Here is a 23,588-nt window from a genome sequence, read left to right on the forward strand (position 1 = left end):
ATAAGGTGCTTGACTCAACATTAAAACTTTTTCTTCTTTTTAACTAGATTTCCTCTCCTAATAGTGAAATAAAGTATCAGAGGTCTTTGCCAGCCAGCAAGCGTGACCTGAAACTTGTTCCACAAGGCTCAGCACAAATGACCCCACATACTTCTTATAGTGAAGAACCCCCCAAGAACTGCAAAAAAAGAAAAGCTCTGGACCTGCTCAGTCAAATACCTTCCCCTCCTCCAGTGACACCAATCAATTCGTTTGTTTCTTCATCTTTGAAAAAGGCTTTTCAGCCACCACGAAGCTCTGGTGTCCAGTATAACAAATCATTGAAGAGAACAAATCATAACTCTGGTCATATCAACTCCTTTAAAAGGACAAATGAAACTGCCCCTCTTCCTGAGAATGACTTGGTTGCTGATGAAGAACTTGCAATGATAAACACACAAGTGCTCTTGTATAAATTGCCAGAAGAAAAGAAGATAGATTGTGTGGATGAATCCACCAGTGCAATATCCAGTTATCCATCAGATCACCTTTTACTCAATAATAGTTCTCCTAAGTCTGCTGCAGAAACAAAAACTTCACAAAACAATACTGAAGGAGCTGAGGCTCCTGGGAAAGACCCAAGGGAAAGTGAGGGCTCATTGGCAATCCAAAAGAAGCTACAAAGGCTAAGAAAACGAAAATGCTACTAAATGCATATGTACCGTACTGTATATACTTCATATTTAAATGATTTTTTTTTAGTCTTGGCACATTGTAAACATTTATACAGTACCTAATTGTACTTAATAATGCACATCTATATTGCAAAAACAAAGGTTTAATAAATAGAATTTACTCTATGGAATAGAAAACCTTAGCGTTGAACAAGAATGGTACAATCTTTTATCCATTAAGATCTCCTTCATACCAGTATATTACACCAGCACTGCTCACAATGGTGTAGTTAAAGGTCTGCCAACATTTAGTCGTGAACCCGTATTTTGAACCTGATGTATTGATAAAGTACAAATAGAATATTTGTTTTAAATTAAACTGTTGGCTTTTCTGACTTTCTTGGATTATCCAGGAAGTCATTAGAATGTATTTACAATATTTAGCTGCTGAATCTAGAATCCAAGTTTTGCTGGTCTTATATCTACTACTACTAGTTTTTGGATGAAGAGATCACCTGGAACTGTAACATCATGAAAGGGGCTCACATCTTCTTCATTTATTTATAACATGTAAACAATCAAATCCACTTGCCTAGAACGTATCCTTCAACGCCAGGGTTGAATACATATTTTTACTGACCACTTCTATTTTAGTTCTGGTTGTACATACCAAGTGAGGTTTGTCAGAGCTGGATTTCCCCATGACAAATCACAAAGATTCACTAGAGGGAGAAGCCGCCTCCCTGACTAGGGCTACTTGTTTGACTGCAGCTTTTCCTCCTCAACCACCTTCCTCCCCACCATGTCCTACTGGCAAGAAGGGGTAAGGATTGTCTGAAAAATTAAGCTCGCAGCTCTGGCAAACCTCCTGCAGAGACCTGCTATGATTAACATTAGCAAGTTGGACTGGGACTCCTGTTGTCATGCTTAAAGGACGACTATAGGGAACATGGTGGGGTGTAAAAGGACTCACCACTGACTCACTAATACTGCTTTTGCACACCTTTTCCCAATTTCCTGTCCCTAATGAGTATCTGGCTCCCTACTTCCCAATTATTTGTAAGTGGTAGAGTGGAGATCCTCTCTAGCATAATGTACAAGGTTTGTCACAGCACAAACCTGCTTCTCCCCACCCAACAGAAACACCATTTTCCCCATAAAATATCTGTTTTCCTTCAGTGACCACTATGGAAAGCCCAGCTCCCCCACACAAACATTGCTGTTGCTTCCTCCATGCCACCTACCTACCCTCTCCACCCTTCCATGTCTACTTGCACAAACCTTGCTGCTTCTCCCTCTATGCTGCTGACCATCCCCTCTGCCCTCCCATGTCCACAATCGTTCTATGCCGTGCTCCTTCTGTTCCAGTCCAATTCCTCAACTCCTGCTGTCCTCCCCACTTCCTCCAAGGGTGTACACCAAAATAACTCAGTACTGCCCCCTGCCCAACACTCCCCATTCCTCTACTTCTAAAAGATTTCTCAAGGTGTTCAGATATGATGGTAATAGCTGTGCTAAGCACAGCTTCTATGTTTAGTCATCACTAATGGGTCAATGCTTGTATCTGTGAAATTCAGAGGTGGTCCAATGTTGCTGGAAGCTCCTGGACTAAGCCCTACTCAGTTCAGACTTCCAAATCTGCCTCTAGCTGCACAAGTTGGTGGTTCAGTTTCTCCTGACCATTTTGATTTATAATTTTAATTTTTGTTTTCGTGCAGTACCAATTTACAATCTTTCTTCCTTCCCCTCCCCTGAATTATGTATTTGACAGCATGGTTGTTTCAACCGCCCAGATCTACCACTGCTGCACCTCCCTTCTGAAATTCCTGCATAGCAGAGCTGTCCCGCAAATACTGTGCTAAATCTAAGCAGCATTCTCAATGTGGGGCAGCCTTTACAGGCTCTACAGCAGGTGACTTATGCTCTGCCCGTTCACAGCCAGCCAATGCTCTCACTGCCAGAGCATAGGGCTCAGAGTTGGATCAGCAGCTCCTCCCCTGAGAAGCTGCAACTCCAATAAGGACCTTCTGAGCATTTTGAGGAGAGAATCTAAGAAGGACACCATCTGCCAGCGGATTGGGGGTAAGTCCCTGGGTCAGAGGGGAAAAATTCCTGAAGGAATCCAAAGCTGCCTTCTCTCTTCAGGATACCAAAGTGTGTATGGGGGGGGGGGCGTTCTCAGATCCATGGGGAAAGAACCAGGGCTTGTATGCAGCTCCCCTTCCTCCCATTATGAACAGGGGGATTCTTATGAAGCTTGGGGCTACGTCTTGCAAACTCCAGAAACTCTTTGTCCCAAAAAAGGCAAAAGCAACCATCCCCTTCATAATAGCAATTTGTAGTGATAATGAACAAGTGGTATAAAAATCAGGGGTTAAACTCCTACCTTGCCTTCCCTCCCCTTGAAGTGTTCGCTGGGGTTTTGCTAGTACACAGAGCCTCTTTCACAGTGTTCTGTATTATTATTATTATTTATGATTTATTACCGTGTATCCTGTAAGCCCTAGTCATGGACCAGGACCTCATTGTGCTAGGCTCAGTACATACATAGGACAAAAAAGACAATCCCTATCCCAAAGAGCTTACAAGTCTAAGTACAAGACAAGAGACGACAGATGGATACAGACTGAAGGAGGACTGCAAGGAAAGAATGAGACAAATATTGGTGAACATGATAGGCAGTGGTATCAGCACACCAACAGTCTCACTGTTGTCTTGTATCAAGCTCACCACCTCTTTCTCACCTCCTGGCAGCATGTCTGGGCATGCAGGGAAACCTATTATTCCAGTGAAGCCCTGGTTTAGGCTGCAGTGTAATGGGAATTGTGCTTAAGGGCCTTTCTCCAAGGAAAGTGGCTTACATTCCAGGCAGCTGCAGAATGGTCCTGTTGGACCATATGGACAGTCAAGGAACCTCCATTGCACTGTCAGAAAAGACCAGACCGCTTGAAGCAGGGACTTCTCCTTTAATCAGACCTAGACAACCTACAGTTAGCCTGGGCATCAAAAGAAAAGAATAGTTCAGCAGAGTTTCTCCATCAGTCTCATTGATCAATTTTGATTTCCAGACAAAACTCAACCAGAAAATTTCAGTCATTGATCTTGGAGAGACAAGGAGGGTGAGTTAATACCTTTTATTGAACCAATTTCTGTTGTTGAGAGAGACAAGTTTTTTCGAGTGATGGTCCCTGTTGTATTTCACTGAGGGTTATGTGCCATGCGCCGAAGCTGGAGCTTTTTCAAAGCAGTTGTCTGTCGGTCTGCACATGTGCCCTTGCACTGCCTCATGGTTTCTCCCAAGGCGATGAAGGGCGGGGCAGAGCAGACTGACCGCATGCTCAGTTCCTTTTCACCACCACATGATCTGAGTTGGAGCTTCTGCTGTCTTCCCGTCGGTGTGATGCATTTTCCAATCTTCTGTAAAACTATTTTTATTTTTGTACATAGGATTCTTGCCGTTTTTGTAGTAGTTTTCTTGCTTCTAGAAGTTTTGTAGGTTTACACGCTAGGGATGCCGCTTCCGTGGTTCTCATCAAACAATCCCTAACCCCTTCCCCCCCACAGCACCCAGGTTTGGGTACTGTATACAGTCAAGATTTTTTGCTGTTTTTGAAGTAATTTTCTTGTTTCTGAAAGTTCTTGTACGATTAAGGACTTTGGGCACTGCTTCCGCGGTCTCCCACTGAACAATCCCCTACTCCAGCATCCAGGTCTGGGTATTGGATTATGCCAAAGAACCTGGGATTCAAAGTCTGTGCTTCCTGCCTTCATCTATTTCCTCTCAGCAACGAATACCAACGTTGTCTGTACTGTTTGATGGAAACTCACGCTATGTCCCGGTGCAGTATCTTCCTCTCCTTCCCTGCTTGTACAAGGGAAGGTAGAGCCTTCTGTATTAAGAAGTACCTCATGGACATCGCCATGGGGACGCAGCTGGATCCTTGCTAGGGAATCCCCCCGTACGTCAGCCAGAACAGTTCAAGAGCCTCATAGAATCATAGAATATCACGGTTGGAAGGGACCTCAGGAGGTCATCTAGTCCAACCCCCTGCTCAAAAGCAGGACCCATACCCAATTAAATCATCCCAGCCAGGGCTTTGTCAAGCCTGACCTTAAAAACTTCTAAGGAAGGAGATTCCACCACCTCCCTAGGCAACGCATTCCAGTGTTTCACCACCCTCCTAGTAAAAAAGATTTTCCTAATATCCTAATATCCAACCTAAACCTCCCCCACTGCAACTTGAGACCATTACTCCTTGTCCTGTCCTCTTCCACCACTGAGAATAGTTTAGAACCATCCTCTCTGGAACTACCTCTCAGGTAGTTGAAAGCAGCTATCAAATCTCCCCTCATTCTTCTCTTCTGCAGACTAAATAATCCCAGTTCCCTCAGCCTCTCCTCATAACTCATGTGTTCCAGACCCCTAATCATTTTTGTTGCCCTTCGCTGGACTCTCTCCAATTTATCCACATCCTTCTTGTATTGTGGGGCCCAAAACTGGACACAGTACTCCAGATGAGGCCTCACCAATGTCGAATAGAGGGGGACGATCACGTCCCTCGATCTGCTCGCTATGCCCCTACTTATACATCCCAAAATGCCATTGGCCTTCTTGGCAACAAGGGCACACTGCTGACTCATATCCAGCTTCTCGTCCACTGTCACCCCTAGGTCCTTTTCCGCAGAACTGCTGCCTAGCCATTCGGTCCCTAGTCTGTAGCTGTGCATTGGGTTCTTCCGTCCTAAGTGCAGGACCCTGCACTTATCCTTATTGAACCTCATCAGATTTCTTTTGGCCCAATCCTCCAATTTGTCTAGGTCCCTCTATATCCTATCCCTGCCCTCCAGCGTATCTACCACTCCTCCCAGTTTAGTATCATCCGCAAATTTGCTGAGAGTGCAATCCACACCATCCTCCAGATCATTTATGAAGATATTGAACAAAACCGACCCCTGGGGCACTCCACTTGACACATGGAGCCATTGATCACTACCCGTTGAGCCTGACAATCTAGCCAACTTTCTACCCACCTTATTGTGCATTCATCCAGCCCATACTTCCTTAACTTGCTGACAAGAATACTGTGGGAGACCGTGTCAAAAGCTTTGCTAAAGTCAAGATACAATACATCCACTGCTTTCCCTTCATCCACAGAACCAGTAATCTCATCATAGAAGGCGATTAGATTAGTCAGGCATGACCTTCCCTTGGTGAATCCATGCTGACTGTTCCTGATCACTTTCCTCTCATGTAAGTGCTTCAGGATTGATTCTTTGAGGACCTGCTCCATGATTTTTCCAGGGACTGAAGTGAGGCTTCTACCATAGAGCCTCAGTACAGCTCTACCGGTACCAATGCTATGGTACCTGCGCCAGGGCCTAGCCATCAGTCACGGAAGCATGCACATAAGCATGACAGTAGGTCTTCCTCCAGGTCTAAGAAAGAACCCATCCACGAGTTCCAGCCATGGAGCAGCACTGCGTTCCAAGGCCCACAAGAGTGACAAAAAGTCACATCATTCACCAGATCTGCCAGTCCCAGACCCCTCCTGCATCAGCTCCGCTGGTATCCTGTGAGTCGTCAGGCTTGAGACAGATTTCCTTATTTGCCCTGGTTCCGTCCGTAGACCAAGGTACCATTGACTTAGGGAAACTTGGAAGTGCTCCTGGGCCTTTATCTCTGAGTTGTTCTCTCTGGAAAGGATGAGGTCTCCGTGTGTTCCGGTACTCTCACCTACTAAGAGAGCTCCATCCAGTGTCTTGGATCCACCACCTTCTGGACGTGTTCTTACACACACCCCATTCCGTCGGCATCGCCATTTGTACAGGACTCTGAGTCTGAGGATCCGGATGTTATGCATGGCCTGCCACTTCCATTCCAAAGACATAACTATCAGAGGGTTCCGACAGCACCGTGGCAATACCCTCCCTTACCTAAGCCCAGGAGTCACTGGTACTTGACTCCTTGGGCACCACCATTGTATCAGCAGGATCAACCAGGTTGGCCATATTGGAGCTTGTGGCCCCAATATTTGGCTTCGGAACAGTCTCTTTCAATGTGGGAGGACTCCTCTGTTTCACTGCCTCATCATTTGTCAAATAGATGTTCAGAACCAGTGCTAGATTATGCACCAATCAGCCTGGCCCTGACAGATCCGGAGAGGTTTCCCTTGTCGTTCTCGCACATGGCTGTGTCATCGATACCCTCCTCTCCTCCAGACGACTATTGTCAGTTTCACGAGCTGCTACAGATGATAACTAACGCTATTCAGAACCCATTAGAAGAGGTACAGGACAGTCAACACCAACTACTAGACATTTTGCACACATCAGTACCAGCCAGGGTGGCCCTACCAATCAATGATGCCATTCTACAACCAGCAGGCACCATGCGAACCCAAGCCACGTGTGCCCTCACCCTGAAAGGGGCAGGAAAGAGATACTATGTCTCCCTGCAAGGGGTCTGAGTTTCTGTTCTCACATCCTCCACCCAATTCCCTGATGATTCTGGCTGCTATGGAGCAGGCTAAAAAACAGCATCTACACTCCACACCTGCTGATGAGGGCAAGAGGTTAGACCTTATAAGTCGAAAAGTCTTCTCAGTCAACCTCCAGTTCCAGATCTCAAACTACCTGGTATTGAGGACCAACTATGATTTTGTAAACTGTGGACAGATGGTGGATTTGGCTGATAAGCTACCTCAACAGGATCTTGCCTGATTCCAAGCTATTTTAGAAGAAAACAAGTTAATCGCTAAGTCCGTACTTAACGCAGCAGTTGATTCAGCAGACATGTCCTCGTGCATATTGGCAACTGGAATTATCATGAAGAGGGAATTCTGGTTGCATTTCTTAGGTTTCCCTAGGGAGGTACAGAAAACAATTGAGGCCCTCCCTTTGGATGAATCATATCGCTCCGTCAGAAGACGGATGACTCCTTGAACTCGCTAAAAGACTCCAGAGCCACCCTGTGTTCCTTAGGCATATATATGCCAGAATCAAAGCGGAAATTTTACCATCCGCCGCCTACACAATGCTACCGGTCTTCCCACTTCTATCACCAAGCCTACATGCCTCCACAGAAACACCCAAAGGTTCACAGATCCTGTCTGCCACAGGTGCCAACTTTTCAAACTGCCGGGGGGTGCTAGACTCCTGGCTGTGCCCCAGGCCCTTCTCCCCACTCCACCCCCACTCCACCCCTTCTCCCCAGGCCCCACCCACACCCCACCTCTTCCCGCTCCAGCTCCAGCCTCCCTGCATGCCACAAAACAGCTGTTCATGGTGGGCGGGAGGTGCAGGGAGGGAGGGAGAGGTGCTGATCCATGGGGCCCTCCGTGGGCAGGAAGCGCTCGGGGTGGAGGGCAGATGATAGGGGGGCTGCCGGTGGATGCTCAGCCCCCACCACATTTTCCCAGTGGGTGCTCCAGCCCCAGTCTTCATGTAAGTGATATATCTGAGTTCGACTAGAGAGCCGTTAGCCTCTTTGCATCTCAACTCTCTTGCCAGCCACCCTTTTGAGGGTCATCTCAAACTATTTCTGCCAGTATGGAGAGTGATAATGGACAAGTAGGTCCTGGATGTCATTCGACATGGCTACACCATCGAGTCTATGGTGCTATCTCCTCCATTTCTCCTGCCCCAATCGTGGCCCAAGGATCATTCTCATAACAGTATGCTTACTCTAGAGGTGGACACCCTCCTGCAGAGAGGAGCAGTGGAGCCAGTCCCTGCAGCCTATCAGCACAGACTTCTGTTCCAACTATTTTCTGGTACCCAAGAAGAAGGGGTGATGAAGACCAATATTGGATGTCTGACACCTCAACCGTTCCATTCACAAGCTGGAGTTCCACATGGCTCACTAGGCAAGATGCCTACTTCCATATCGACATTCACAGAACCCACAAATGGTTCCTGAGATTGATGGTGGGTCCTCGACATTTCCAATACAGGGTTCTCCCACTCAGACTTGCCATTACCCCATGGGTCTTCACACAGGTTTTCTCTGTGGTAGAGGTTCACCTCTGACGTCAAGTCCTTGTCTTCCCTTACCTAGATAACTGGCTGCTGGTGGCACGATCCAGAAAGGAAGCTGAAGAATCGACATCCCAGCTCCTTCTACTCCTCTCCTTCCTAGGAGTAAACGTCAATGTTGAAAAATTGACTTTGCATCCAAGGAGCATGCATCAATGCGGCCTCAGCACGCACTTATCTGCCAGAAGACAGGTTCCAAAGCTTACTAGACCTGATCACCTTGATGACTACCAGTCCCTCAGTCTAGCCAGAACTTGCCTTTCCCTCCTTGGTCACATGGCAGCGTGCACTTACATCATGGCCTTTGCTTGCCTGTGCTTCCACTGTCTACAGCTATGGCTACAGGGAGTCTACTCCCCCATATACCTACCCATGGACACAATTCTTGCCATTCCACCAGAAGTCATCTCTTCCCTTCAGTGAGGGACAGGCCCGCTCCGGTTTGCTCCGGAATGCCCTTCCTTCCGTCTTCCCCTAGCGTGATAATCATAACAGACATGTCACTTGATGGCTGGGGCACCCACAAGGGAGACTGCATGACAAAAGGCACTTGGGCCACTCGCGAAGCCAGGATGCACATCAACATCCTGAAACTTTGGGCAGTGCACAAGGCATGCTGCATGTTTTTACCAGCTCTCCGTTCTCATCATGTCCTCGTCATGTTGGACAACACCACTACGGTTTACTACATAAACAAACAAGGGGGCACAAGGTCCCCAACATTGTGTGCAGAAGCTTTATGCCTTTGGAAATGGTGCATTGCACACCATATCCTTCTTCGGCAGCCTACCTGCCAGGAACTCAGAATGTGATTGCTGATGCCTTCCGCAGGAACCTTGCAACCAACCATGAATGGGAGTTACATGTCACAGTAATCGCGGACATTTTTGGTCACTGGGGAACTCTGATCAGGGACCTATTTGCATCTCACACCAACATCAAATGCATTCAGTACTGTTCAAGGGGAGGATTTGGTGCCCCTTCACAAGGAGACACCCTGGTCGTCAAATGGTTGGACTGAATCCACTAAGCCTTCCCTCCCCTACCAGTCCTGCAATGTATCCTTCACAAACTCTGATGGGAGAGGGCGACGTTCAACACGATAACTCTATTCTGGCCTCACCAGTTCTGTTTTCACCTTCTTCTCCACATGTCGAAGCATCTTCCCCTCCCACTACTGATGTTTCCAGAACTGCTCACACAACACCATGGCAGACTCCGGCAGCCTGATCCACGGACACTTCACCTGACAGCTTGGTTTTTGGATGGACGCTTCCACTAGCACTCGAGTGTTTGTTGGCAGTACAAGATGTCCTCTTCAACAGCAGGAAGGACTCCATGAGACAATCCTACCAATCCAAATTGGAATGTTTCACTTCTTGGGCCCAAGAATGGTCTTGCCCCTGAGGCTGTGGGTATCCCAACGCTCCATTTGAAAACCTCGGGGCTTGTTCTCCACTCCATTAGGGTACACGCAGCTGCTATTACCGTTTTCCACCATCCAGTGGAGAGAGTCATTTTTTACCCATCCTTTGACTGTCTGATTCTGGAAGGGCCTTGCACATAAATACCCGCCCATTCAGCCTATCATTCCCAATGGGACCTCAACCTAGTCCTTACATCATTAATGAACTCTCCGTTTAAACCTCTGGCTTCCTGCTCTCTTTCACTCTTTTCCATGAAGGTCGCCTTTCTGGTTGTTATTACCTCTGCAAGAAGGGTTGACAAACTGGGGGCCATGATGGCAAATTCCCGTTTCACCACATTCCATAAGGACAAGGTTTCACTGCACCTGCATCCCAAATTTCTTCCAAAAGTGGTTTCCTGCTTCCACCTAAACCAACCCATACATCTACCCACTTTCTTTCCTAAACTGCACACCTCAAATGAGGAATGGCAGCTCCACTCCCTCGATATACACAGAGCCCTGGCCTTTTACCTACAAAGGACAGACAAAGCCATTCTGGAAAACTCCCAAACTGTCACCATAGTGGAGAGAATTAAAGGGTAGGCCATCTCCACCCAGAGAATCTCAAAGTGGGTCTCAGGGTGCATTACGCTTTGCTATCAATTATTGGGGCGGTACCCACCAGGTGGGATACGGGCCCATTCCACGAGAGTGCAAGCATCAACTACTGCCATGCTCCACGACGTGCCCCTAGCAGACATATGTAAGGCAGCCACGTGGAGTACGGTACACACCTTTTCTTCTCATTATGCTCTACTCTAGTGCATGGTTCTGTGATGGACGCCTCATTCAGTGCAGTGATCCTCCATTCCACAATTCCATCATCTTCCTTTCACCCTCCGCCTATTTAGGTACTGCTTGTTAATCACCCTCAGTTGAATACAATAGAGACCCTCACTCGAAGAAGGGGAGGTTATTTACCTGTAACTGGAAGTTCTTTGAGATGTGTGGTCCCTATCTGTATTTCAACCACACCCTCCTTTGCTTCTGCTGAGGATCTGGTAGATCTGTGGTGGAGAAGGAAGCAAAGACACAGTTGGTCTGCCCTATCCTTTATCACCTTGGGCAAAATCACAATGCAGTACAAGGGTGCATGCACGGACCGACAGACATTACTACTTTGAAAAAGCTTTGGCTCCTGGTGCATGGCACATGCGCATAACCCTAAGTGGAATACAGACAGATTTTGGAATTAGTTCCTCAATCTATGTCAGTGCTGTTGTCATGAAGAAAAAGTTACTCTTCGTTCCAGAAATCTTTTTGTTCAAGGTAAATTCTTTCCACAATTCCTGGGAAATAGTTCTCCCATCATTTGTTTTAATCCTTAGCACCCTTTGGAAAATGATGAAAGTATATCTCAAACATATGGAGAACACACACCAATTGTACTCTGCTCAGATCATTCCATCTAAAAGGCTAGGGCCTTAGGGCCACAACTTGCTGCAACAAGATGTCAAAATCCTGCCCCAGTTGGCATGCTAAACATCTAGGAAAATATTTATGGAGAAGGAATCAAGACTCTCTCTACAAGGACCCTACTGGTATTGTGGGGGGAAATTGTATGAACTTCACATAATAAAGATTTCAAAGTAGTTTTCCATTCCTCTGTAGTACTGATCTAGGGTCGGAAGGTGCTACTAGGTTTGTCCTCAAAGAATTGTTTAAATTACAAAGCTCTGGCTTTATATGGAGTAACACTTTTATTTCTACCTATTGTTCTATTATAATAATGCTTAAAGCTCTGTTCCTTCTTCCCCACCCTCCCCCCTCTATGATTCACTGCTTGCTACCACTTTATGCATCCGATGAAGTGAGCTGTAGCTCATGAAAGCTTATGCTCAAATAAATTGGTTAGTTTCTAAGGTGCCACAAGTACTCCTTTTCTTTTTGCTTGCTACCAGCCATTAGTGATGAATGAGAAAAGAAGCTGTGCTGCAGAACCAGAAAGTTACTACCTAATGGTTTTCTTTCTGCTAGCAGCTCCTCTCCTCATTCAATCCACCCTGATAAACAATTGGAATAGAATTTCTTTGTCTTAAGGTTCTCTTTGCCTTAAGGTTCATTGATATATCAAGTCTGTTGTCTTAATGCTAATAATTGGTTCCTGGAGTATTTCTACAATTTTGGAAGAACTCTCTTGGTGACCAGAGCTCAAGGGCGGGGCTTAATCCTGGAGCTTCCAGCAACAACATTGTGTCGTCTCTGAATTCCACAGGTGTGGCACATTGATTCATTAGAGATGAATAAGGGGAGGAGCTGCTAGCAGAAAGAAAACGATCAGATAATAAATTCCACATTCCTAATAAAGCAATCACTAGAAATCAGGCACATCACCAGCTAAGCCAACATGCTTGTCCACACCATAAAGATATACTTAGAGTTCTTTGACATTCTGGGTGCTCAAAGCACTATAGAGACATTATCTAGTGAATGCTCATAACTCCTGTGTGAGTTAGGTAGGTAAACATTATCTCCATTTTTATAGACAGGTAAACTGAGACACAGAGATGATGTGGTTCGGCAAAGGCTTCCTCAGCTCGCATGCCTTAATACCCAAACTTTATAATACACAAACGGTTCATATTTATTCTTTTTTATTTTTTTGGTTGTGGTCATGCATGTTTTCAAGGTAGATTAGTTTCTCACACTTAAAAAAAGAAAAGAAAAAGTCCCATTTTATCTTTTTATTTGACATGGTTTAGAAAGAGAAAACTTCCATACATTCAAGTACTTACAAAGTTTTTTAGATTTCTTCTGCTTGTCTGACTACCTTTTGACTAACTTTCTGTTTTTGAAATATCAGGACAAAATTCTCCCTCTTCACCCAAACCTCCCTGAGTCTTAGCACATGAGGCCTCCTAAATGACCTGAAAAACAATGCATATTAATGTGTGCCGGGTTTTTTTGGGTTTTTTTTGCTTTTTTTATAAATCTCAAACATTGCGTGTATTTTAATCCTCTTCTGTTCACAGTCTATTTTGATTATAAAGCCAGAGTTGCATCCCCAGATTACCTGACAGGGAAGCCATCCCTCTACTTGGTCAATAGTTTGCACAGTGAAAAGCAATACAACTTGAAAGCCAACCATGACATCAAAATGTATTTGTTTTTCCTGTTTACATTTTTTTCTGTTGTAAATAAGCCCACTATTCTCAGGCTACTTTAATGTTTTTGTGACCCTTTTTCACGGATCGAGGCAGAGTGATTTCATATCTACAGACACTGCAACACATAAACAGAGAATGTGCATTTCCAGTTAAATTACCAGAGAAATCAAGTTTTACACAATAACAAGACTAAAGAGATGTTCCATAAAGCAGGAACCAGAGTGTAGAGCAGTACGCAAGCACCAAGAAAAAGCCCAATATCTGTACACAAATTCTTATACGTAATATTATACAAAGGGTGTCATGTTCCTCATGGATACTGTGTGACACACAACATCAAATGCCAGATAACTCCATAACTAGTGCAGTGTATGTGAACTGTCCATCCTGGAGTGATAAGGAATGAAAAGATTTCACATGGTCTAATATGACAAGGCTAACCATGAGACCCAAGGCTAACCCCTCAGTTTCAAACTTGTATGCCTAAAACAATGTACCCAAATCCATATTTAGGTGTCTAACTTTAGACCACCAAATTGAAGAACAAGGCCCTACAGCCCAACTTTCAGAGGCGAGTCTCCACAGTCCCCATTTAATTGTTATTAGTTTTATATTACAGTAGCGCCTATGGGCCCCAATAAAGGATCAGGGCCCATTGTGCTAAGAGCTGTACAAACAAGCAATAGAGTGCCCTTGCCCAAGAGAGCTCAAAAGTTTAGGATATTGACTAGATCAGCAGTTCTCAGACTGGGATCCGCAGACCTCTGTGGGCCTGCAAGGGTACTCCAGGGGGTCCTCAAGTCATGTCTAGGGCCACTGGTCCCATTGATCAACTCCTCCTCCTCCCTCCTGGTGCCTCCTGCATGCCGCGGAACAGCTGTTCAGTGTCGTGCAGGAGATGCTGGGAGGGAGAGGGAAAAGCGGGGAAGGGGCACACTCGGGGGAGGGGGCGAAAAGAGAAGGAGTAGGGGGTGAGGCCTTGGGGGAAGGGGTGGAGTGGGAGCAGGGCCTGGGGCTGAGCAGGGGTTGAGCACCCCCGGGGAATATTAGAAGCTGGCTTGAGGGTCTGCAAAAAATTTTAAATAAAAATGGGGATCCCCAGGTTGCTAAAGTTTGAGAACTGCTGGACTAGGTGCAACAGGGATGAAACAGACAAAAATTGAGCTAGAAGAGGACAAAATAGTAATATTAGAAGCTCTAAAAATCAGGCCGTGCGTCTTCAAACTATCTAGGTGTCATATTAGGTAATGTCAACATACCTTGAATTATCTTAGTGCTGTGATAAAATGTCTTAAAAACCCACACAATGTGCAAAGGAATAACTACAAACATTTTTGGTCATTTCTCAAGGTAAGGTTGCAAGACAATTGACTCAGCTGTCTTGTTCTATTTCTCTTGTGGTTTTACAATGTCCCTGATATGGAATTATTAGCATTTAGGTCTTTATTTTTTCTATTATTAGTATTATTTTATTTTAAAATTTTATATGATGCCAGTAATTCACATTGCACTTCAAAATATGTTCTCTGTCCTAAAGAGATTACAGTATAAGAGAAAACAAATACAGAACAACAGTTGAGGAAAAGGGTAGGCAGGTGGTGATGATTAATGAAGGGAAGGGAAAAGGGATTGCTAAAAAAAGGCGTCTGAATGAGGAGAGAGGTGGCGGTGGGCAGATGAGGATGGAGAGAGTAGGTGAAGAGGGGCAGCATGAGAGACGGCATGAAACAGTTTGAGGAAAGTGGGGAGAAAAGTGAAAGGATTGAGAAGAGCATGAGAAATGAAAGCAGTGATACAGGTAGGAAGAAGGTTGTGTAGAGTCTTGTAAGGTGAATTTCCTGTAAGAAGACAGGAAACCAATGGAAGAATTGAAAGTTTACATTGGTCAAGCTGAGGTGAGAAGCACTGAGGCCAGACAGGAGAAAGTAGAGAAGCTAAAAAAGACTACAACATGGACAAGTGTCTTGGCAACAAAGAGCATGAAGAAAGGGTGGCTTCTGGAACTATTAAGGAGAAAGAAGTGATTGGCGTTAGTGACAGACTGTATATGAGGGAGAAGGAGAGAGAATGGGCCTGGAAGACAGGAAGAAATAATATTTACACTGCACCATAAATGTTCATGATTGTTACAGGCAAGAGACAAACTGCATCCCTACCCTGCAAAATTTATAATCAAAGGTTAAGACATGACTAAACAAGGAAAATTGGCAAACACTGGGGTGTACTGGGACAGGGATGATGTGTACAGTTTATATTGGTTTTAGTGGTCTCAGATTGTGTAATTGACAAAACAACATTACAGTGATATTTTAAGACTTGTAAATTAACAGAAATAACTCCTGATTTAGAGATTTAGTAGAAAAATACAAAAATTGAGAGTAAAATTAGTAAATTTTTTTAGTCTTTTATACCCTAATGAAATACATTCTGGAATCCACCTCTATTAAATGATCTTTCATTTGTGTAGCGGCTGTGTGGTCTTCTGTTTGGGAATGTTGGACACATATTGGAATAAGCCCCAGTATTGTGAGCAGCATTCGTTCCATTGGAATTTCTGCCATCTCTGCTTGGTTTTTCAGAGTGAAGCACGATATGAAAAGTAATGTCATGCTCATACTGGTCTTTCATGCGCTGTATCTTTTCTCTCGGGACACCATGATTGTTTCTTCTATAGGATTAAAATTTACAGAAAAATGTAAGTATTTACCTCTCTAAGTGTATCAGATGGATTTTCTTACATTTGCAAACCTTCCAGCTGTGTTCAGTAATGCACTAATTCTTTTCCCCCTGGGTCAGGCTTTAACATTTTTGCTACCTCTCAGCTAACCTAGTTTTCAAAGCTTTGTTGGCCACTTCACTGCAAAATGTAACCCAAATATTTTTATGGGCAGCCAGAATGTAATTTTAGGTGAATCCTTTGGAACAAGGGCAAGTCCGCTGAAACTGCTGTGAAGAACATGGGCGATATCATTATTATTTTTATGAATATTATATGTAGCTCTTTTTGATTACTATCATGATGTCTGCTACATGGGTGCAGAGAGTCAGCTCAGTCCTGGGACAGTTCACATCTGCAGAAAGGCGGACAATGGTGTTCGATTGCCCACTCATTGATACTGAACCATACAACACAGGTGTCAAGATCTGTTATTGTTCAAGCCCAAGTGGAACACAGCCACCCTCCGCATAGGACAGACTCAGGGTCCTACCAGCACAGTGGAGACTACCAAAGACTTGGTAAGGCCTCTGATCTGCTGCAACAAACGTTGAGGACTGGAGAATGGAAAACCCCCAAGGGAAGAATCAAAAGAGACAAAGGTGCTAGAATCTGCTGTCAAAAAGGGATACTCTCTAGCAAGGGGAGTCCAGAGCAAAACCAGAAGGGAAGGCTTGACAGGAGGAGAGGGGATACAAAAGGACCGTGGATCTTCTGAAGAATATTAAGACCTAAAGGGCTTTCAGAGTAGTGAGGAAACTGAGGCAGGGTCTTGCATGTGGGGTGGTTTTTCCATACATCTGTATATCTCTTGTGCTTTGTCTAAGTTTACAAAGTCTGCGTGTTCCTTGTTTTAACTGTCATGTAGCCCTCAAACAGCTACGTGGTAAACCATGTGGGTACAACCCTAGAGAGCGTGCATGAGCTACTGAGTTAGACTTGGGTCTGCACTAGTCTTGGGGCTTAGGGGCAACTGGGCTGAAGGGCCCCACATCCCTAGAAGGGGTACCAGCATTGGAGTCTGTACCCGAGGAGTGTACTTGAAAGGCTAGTCTTAGACACTTTCTGGACACTTCTCAGACTCGGTAGACTTAAAAATATGTGAGATCCAAGGTTTGGATCTAATACAGTAGCCTAGTGACCATCCACAAAGAGATGGTGATTAGACAGGGCTGTAACACCTGCCATCGAAGGCAACCCATTGTATCTTGTACAACTCTTAGTTAAGGGATAGGGGAGCATTTCAAAATCGGGACACTTTTACAGTGTGTACTGACTGAATAGTTCATTGATATCCACCCTCCGTCTTTACCTGAATCACTTTTCAATGTGTTGCCTTAAATTGTGTGTTTGATAGATTTGGTTTAGATATCCACTTGCTTGCACAGCTGGGTGAAATTTTGACATTCACCCCACTGATTAATAGAATAAAATACAAATCATTGGGAAGCTGACCCTAAAATTAATACTATGGTCAGATGTTGACTGCATGTGTGTTCATTCAGTGTGCTGTCCCAGCTCTGCGGAGATAGAGGAGACTACAGCCCTCAATTAAACTGCCCAATAAATCCACAGACTCGGTTTTCAGCGAAGGCACCTGGCCAGGTTTATTGTTGACAAAACATGGTAATAGCACCTGGCAGACTCTACGAGGGTACTAAGACATGTATGCTTGTCGCAATGGACGCAGCTCAGTCAGTGGTGGGACTTTCCATTGCCCCCTAGGCTGGCCAAAGACACTCCCTCTGAGATACATCTTTATACACCAATACAAACAAGTTAAATTTTGCTCCTGACATATTAGGGTGCCACCCGTTGCCTTGTACATGTTGGTTTGATTAAAACTTTTTTATTTATTATGCTGTTATCCTGACCTTATCTTTAGGATGGGTCAGTGTGTTCCTGTTATCTTTGGGGAATGTGCTGGTATGGAGGTGTTCTGGTACCACCCTCTGGAACGTGCTTGCGTGAGTGCTCTGTGCCCAGCACCTCTTAAGAATATGTGTTTCTGCAATATCAGCCCTGTGCTTGCCAAATTCTGTGAGCAGGGCCTTCCTCTTGCTCACAACCTAACTTTGCCTCATATAACAAAGTTTTAACTTCTACTTTAGTTCAGGCCTCTGATACAAGGCCTTATGTTTCAGGTCCTCTTCTTACTACAAATACATAATAATCCTTAAAACCTACTTCTGCTGTGATACCTGCAAATCACTAACCATCTTGGGCACTGGTTAGGCAACCCAAGACTCATTGTGCAGCTAAACTGTTCATTTTATTACCTCATCCCCGTCCCCAAACCACTTATCTCTTTTGCCCACATTTCCATCCTGTCTGACAGCTAGACTGTGAGCTTTCTGGGTAGAGACCATCATCTTTGGTATTTGTCTGTGCAGCACAAAATGGGAAAACTCACTGATCTTTGACTGGGGTTCACAGCCACTACCATAACACAAATAAAGAATCATCATCATAATCAGCTAAAAGCAACATGGATAAGGCAAACAATGCCACACTTCTGAGACCCACAATATTTTGTCCCTTTTATAGATGTCAGTCAAGATCTGAAGAAGGATCCTTCGGAGACTGATTTATTGCATATTATTAATGTAGCATCCACTCCTCCCCAAACTATATTAAAGAAATAATATGGTTATATTTTAAGTGCATAAGTCACAAAATGTAGGTATTATTATAGTTATTCATTTATTTGTATTATCGTAGTGCCTAGGTGTCCATTTCGTGGACCAGGATCCTATTGTGCTAGGTGCAGAACAAAAACATGATCCCTGCCCCTAAGGATCTTACAATCTAAATGAACCCCTTCCTATTGATTCATACCCTTCAGCATGACTAGAGTTGTTGGGTGTTACTTAGCTCTCAATGTGGACTAAATTAACAAAACTATTCCTCAGCCGTCTTCGACTAATCATTTACTAGACTATTTCTAGTCAATGGTCAAGGAGGAAGCAGCATCTTACAATCTTGCTCTTTCTTCTAGCACAAATGTGGAAGTAACTGAGATGCAAGCTGACGAATTAAGGAAAAAAGATGTACCTTGCTAACTCTCGAACATTGAATTTCCAGTGTGTGTCAGGTTCTTGGAATATAACTTCATAGTTATTCTCACGTGCCTGATTTGAAAAAGTGAACAAATTTTAAAGCAGTTACCATGTAGATCTTTTACATCTCTTGAAGATTTATGCTAGCACTTAACATTTACTATGTACCTAGTCACCTACACCAGGAATTCTCAAACTTAGAGGGTGGTCCACATTCTTTCCACTCCTAATCACACAGATCATCTTCTTTCCCATTCACAATTACATAACATGTCTGTGGCAACTACAGCAATTGCTTAGATGGAAAAGTGAGATTAGAAAAAAAAGTATTTAAAATATTTTTACCTTTTTAAAAAGAATCCAATTTAGTAGCTGGAAAGGAGGGGGAGAGCCAGCACCACATGACCAGCCACAAGTTCACAGTTTGGGAACCTCTGATCTAGATTGCTGTTACTATGCATTCATCCACAAGTGGAGACAACCTTGATTTTCATTAGAAAAATTACACACAAGCACTAGTTTGGTAGCAGCTGAGAGGACACAGAGCTGCCACCACCATTATTTCCTGCATCTTGGAGGTCTCAGCCCTTTAAACTCTAACAAGATAGCAATCTAAGGTGGCTGTACTCAAGCATAACTGAAATATTAGCACTAACTGGCCTCACTATCATACTAGGAAGACTGCCAATAAAGCTCCATCTCTGCCAACCATTAAAGGCTGATACAAATGCAGCCTCTAGACTCTTTGTGTGATCTCCACACAGCAAGCTGTAAACTAAGGCCATAAATTAGGACTTTATATGTTTGTCAGATAAACAATACGGAAACTGTTAAATCTAGACTATTATTGGGGGAAGGAAAATTACAGGTTGATCTCTTAGTAATTATCAGGTAAGTTTAACAACAGACAATATTTTCACATGATTTTTGCTCTTACTGAACTAAAGAATTTATTAGCATGTACACAGGCAAACCTCTTCACCCACTTCTGTTGATAAATATAACTGAAGATCAAAAGAAAAATTGAAATACTAATTTTTAAAAATATTTTCCCTTTTTTTTTTTTTCAATCAGTCCACCTCTTAAATTTCATAGCTACGCATTTAGAATGATAGTCGATCAGAGTTTTCCCTACCATAATCACATATGGCTTCATTTCCCAAGCGTGGATGTTGGTATTATCAATAATAACCGGGGATTTCCCATTCTTCATTGCTTTATGTGCTGTAACATAACATTAAATAAAGCTCAAAAACACCAGACAACTGTCAGAGGGGTAGCCATGTTAGTCTGGATCTGTAAAAGCGGCAAAGAGTCCTGTGGCACCAGACAACTGATGGATCCAGACTGAAGACATTCTCTATTTGAGACGTTCTAAAAATTCATTGGACCGTGACCCCCTTCTGACAACAAAAATTACTACACGACCCCCAGGACGGGGTGACCAAAGCCTGAGCCTTGATGCCCCAGTGGGGGAATAGGACTAGCCAAAGCCCAAGGGCTTCAGCCCCGGGAAGGGGGCCTGTAACCTGAGCCTCACGCCCAGGGCTGAAGCCCTCTGGCTTTGGCTTCAACCTGGGCCCCAGCAAGTCTAATGCCAGACCTGTTGACCCCATTAAAACGGTGTCATGACCCACTTTGGGGTCACAACCCACAGTTTGAGAACCGCTGCTCTATTTGTACGGCCCCCAGCAAAGTGGCGTCCCATTCCTGACTTGGACTTTGAGGGCCCGTCACCATAGGGCACCGACTCCGTGGGTGCTGCGGGGCTGGAGCACCCACAGGGAAAAATTAACAGGTGCTCCACCCCCACCGGCAGCCAAACTCCCCCCGCTTGCACCCCCTCTTCGCCTCCTCCTCCCCCGAGTGCACCATGACCCCGTTCCTCCCAGCGTTGCCCACCTGCCACCTAACAGCTGTTTGCCGGTGCTTAGGACTTTCTAGGAGGGAGGGGGAGGAGTGGGAACATTGCGTGCTCGGGGGAGGAGGCAGTAAAGAGGTGGGACGGGGCGGGGACTTGGGGGAAAGGGGTGGAATTGGGGTGGGGCAACAGTGGTGCAGGGGTGGGGCCATGGAGAATCGGTGCCTATGCCCATCACAATGAAAATAAATAATGATGGACTGTAATCAGCTAACGCTTTTAAAATTGCTAGAAGATGTTAAGTAGCCAGTGGATGTGCTCAGTAGTAAAACTTGAATTAAAAATAATTTATTCTAAATATTGATATTTAGTTTGAGAACATACTTTGATTTATATAAGCAGTAGCAATGTAAATGAAATATTTATAAAGGGTGATTGCTAGCAGAGATAAATACACTTTGGTACAATATATACTCCTGGCAGAATTCTGCCCCCACGCAGAAAAATGCAAAAGAAATCTGCGGGGGCACATGCGCCTCTTCCCAGGCAGCGCGTCTGTTCCAGTGTGCCTGGAGAAGCCAGGGAGACATTGATCACTGTCAGGGGGCGGGGCTGGGTGTGCATGCCTGCCAACCAGGGAGAGACACCAGCATGGAGGGGTAGGGCTTTTTATTATGCAAGAGGAAGGCTCTGTCCCCTAGGCAGAAATGTAGTAGCCTGCCTGCCTAGTAACATTGTTAATGTTCCTATTGTTAGTTAACTGTTCCCATTCTCAGTCAATTCCCCCAGGAGCATAAAACCTGTAAACAATTTTAAGGCTGCTACGTTGCCAGAGTGATGTAAAGCCTTATAAATGACAGTAAGGGAATCAGCTAGGAAGATCTGTGCTTTTTCACTTTTTTCCTGTGCCAAAGTGGCACAATAGAGTTAGATTACAGCTCAGGCTTTATTTTATTTACCCATTTAAAAAAAAAAGACTTTAAGGGCAAATAAAACATTTACCAAGCTGTCAATAAAATATCAGGACAATCAGAACCAAGCACTTCCCAAAGTACCCAGCCAGGTACAGGACAATGATTAGCAAAACTGTATGACTTTCATGTGTGAAAGTCTGAGCAATTCAAAATTACATTCTACTTTTTTTTTCCTGTTTGGCATAATGTAATTTAAATGAAAATCCAGGATGATAACTCAAATGCAGGGTATTAGTTACAACTGTTTGTAACTTAACTTTCATGTGTTTAGGAAATGCTGAATAATTATTGTGACTTTTTTCAGTATTGTAGTTTAAATAACTACCAAAACAATTGAAACTGGTGTGATTATATTGCATTATTTTGACAAATAAAACAAGCAGAATTTTTAACTTTTTGGTGCAGAATTTTTAATATTTTGGTAGAGAATCCCCCCAGGAGTAAATAGAATGTTGTAATATTGATATACACAAGTTCACACTCATCAATCTCTTTAAAAGACTGTCACAATTTTCTCCCTAAAATGTTACTGTTATTCAGCTCCCAAACCTAGTAAATATCTTTCTAATAAACTCTGTAAACCATCTCTTTGACACAACAAATACCTAGTGTAAAAGCCACAAATTAATCATTGTAGATGGTTAAGCTGCTACATTCTGAACAATGTCAGCTGGAGTTTCTACACCACATCGATATCTAAATTTCGCAACATCTGCACTTCTATAGTAAGTATGTACTGCTTAAAAAAGTTTTTTAAAAACAAAATTAGCCATGAGTTTATCAAAGTTCGTTCATGTAATACTGAATTTATTTCTTTAACATCCTAGAGAACAAAGTTGGAGACTGTAAATCCTATGGTTTTTAAGAAGACTGACAAGCCATGCACTTCAATGGAAGTTAAACTTGCTCTCACTCATCCTCGGGTGTCACTATAATGCAAGGATACTAAGCTGAAATGTTATGGTTTTGAAGGCCATATAAGTACGTAGACAGACTGATATGAGTGAATCTATTAAGACTGTGAAGAAACTAGGAATGGTTTCCATCACCTCTCTTTTGGTTCCATAAGTGTGCTTCGTCTAGACAATCAGGACTGAACACATAGGTGCCATCTTCCGTGAAGAAAAAGTCATCAGTGCTAAGAATCACAGCACCAGGAAATTCACGTTTCAGTTGTCTGAAAAATGGTGAGAGAAGGATTAATGCACATAAATCTATTCCTTTACTATATAACTTACAAATAAAAATTTGCATGACTGACTGCGAATTGCATAATGCTTTCATTCTGCAGATACCAATTCAAAGAAAACTAAAATATTTCCTCAATCTCTTGGAAGACAGGCAGAAAGGAATGGAGTTGAAGGGCATGTTTTTGATCCCTTCCTTTAATCTATAAGAGAGCTCAACAATGAGTGTTCAACATGTGAGGCTAAGTCATAAATCATGTTGATAAATCCAGTTGTCTTTCTGAGTTAGCCGAAGGGGGAATGCTTGTAAATTTCCAAAAAGTTATCAATAACCTCAAGCTAATCTGTCTTTTTGGAGGAAACAAAGAGAATCTGATCATTTGAGTTTTTCCTTTAAAGAAGGAAAAACTCTTTGTACATAAAGAAACATCAGTTTTGCAAAGACGGTTGGGAAAAACAGGTGGAGTAGATAAGGGGTATGATTTGGTGCCAAGGAAGATGTGATTTTCATCTCTGTTCTACCAGTTTC

At 43.8% G+C, this 23,588-nt stretch overlaps 2 protein-coding genes across 9 annotated transcripts in view; one reads left to right on the forward strand and one right to left on the reverse strand.

The window, feature by feature from the left end:
• The window catches only part of BRCA2 (BRCA2 DNA repair associated), a 102,125-nt gene extending 101,286 nt beyond the window's left edge, over positions 1–839 (forward strand). For both annotated transcript variants that reach the window (XM_048847162.2, XM_048847168.2), the window contains exon 27: positions 48–839. In XM_048847162.2, coding sequence (XP_048703119.2) covers positions 48–689 — 642 coding nt within the window. In that variant the 3' untranslated portion in view covers positions 690–839. The remainder of the gene's footprint in view (positions 1–47) is intronic.
• N4BP2L1 (NEDD4 binding protein 2 like 1) overlaps positions 1–23,588 on the reverse strand; it is a 64,237-nt gene that overhangs the window by 17,629 nt on the left and 23,020 nt on the right. For 3 of the 7 annotated variants that reach the window (XM_075127875.1, XM_048847363.2, XM_048847353.2), the window contains exons 2-5: positions 22,922–23,049; positions 20,173–20,261; positions 19,033–19,109; positions 11,077–11,162 (exon numbers count right to left, since the gene is read on the reverse strand). In XM_075127875.1, coding sequence (XP_074983976.1) covers positions 11,077–11,162; positions 19,033–19,109; positions 20,173–20,261; positions 22,922–23,049 — 380 coding nt within the window. Of the gene's footprint in view, positions 1–11,076; positions 11,163–15,673; positions 15,931–19,032; positions 19,110–20,172; positions 20,262–22,921; positions 23,050–23,588 lie in introns of all 7 variants that reach the window. The other 4 variants (XM_048847333.2, XM_048847324.2, XM_048847297.2 and 1 more) reach the window with 3 other exon arrangements.

The sequence above is a fragment of the Caretta caretta genome, chromosome 1, assembly GCF_965140235.1.
Source record: "Caretta caretta isolate rCarCar2 chromosome 1, rCarCar1.hap1, whole genome shotgun sequence".
NCBI lineage: Eukaryota > Metazoa > Chordata > Testudines > Cheloniidae > Caretta > Caretta caretta.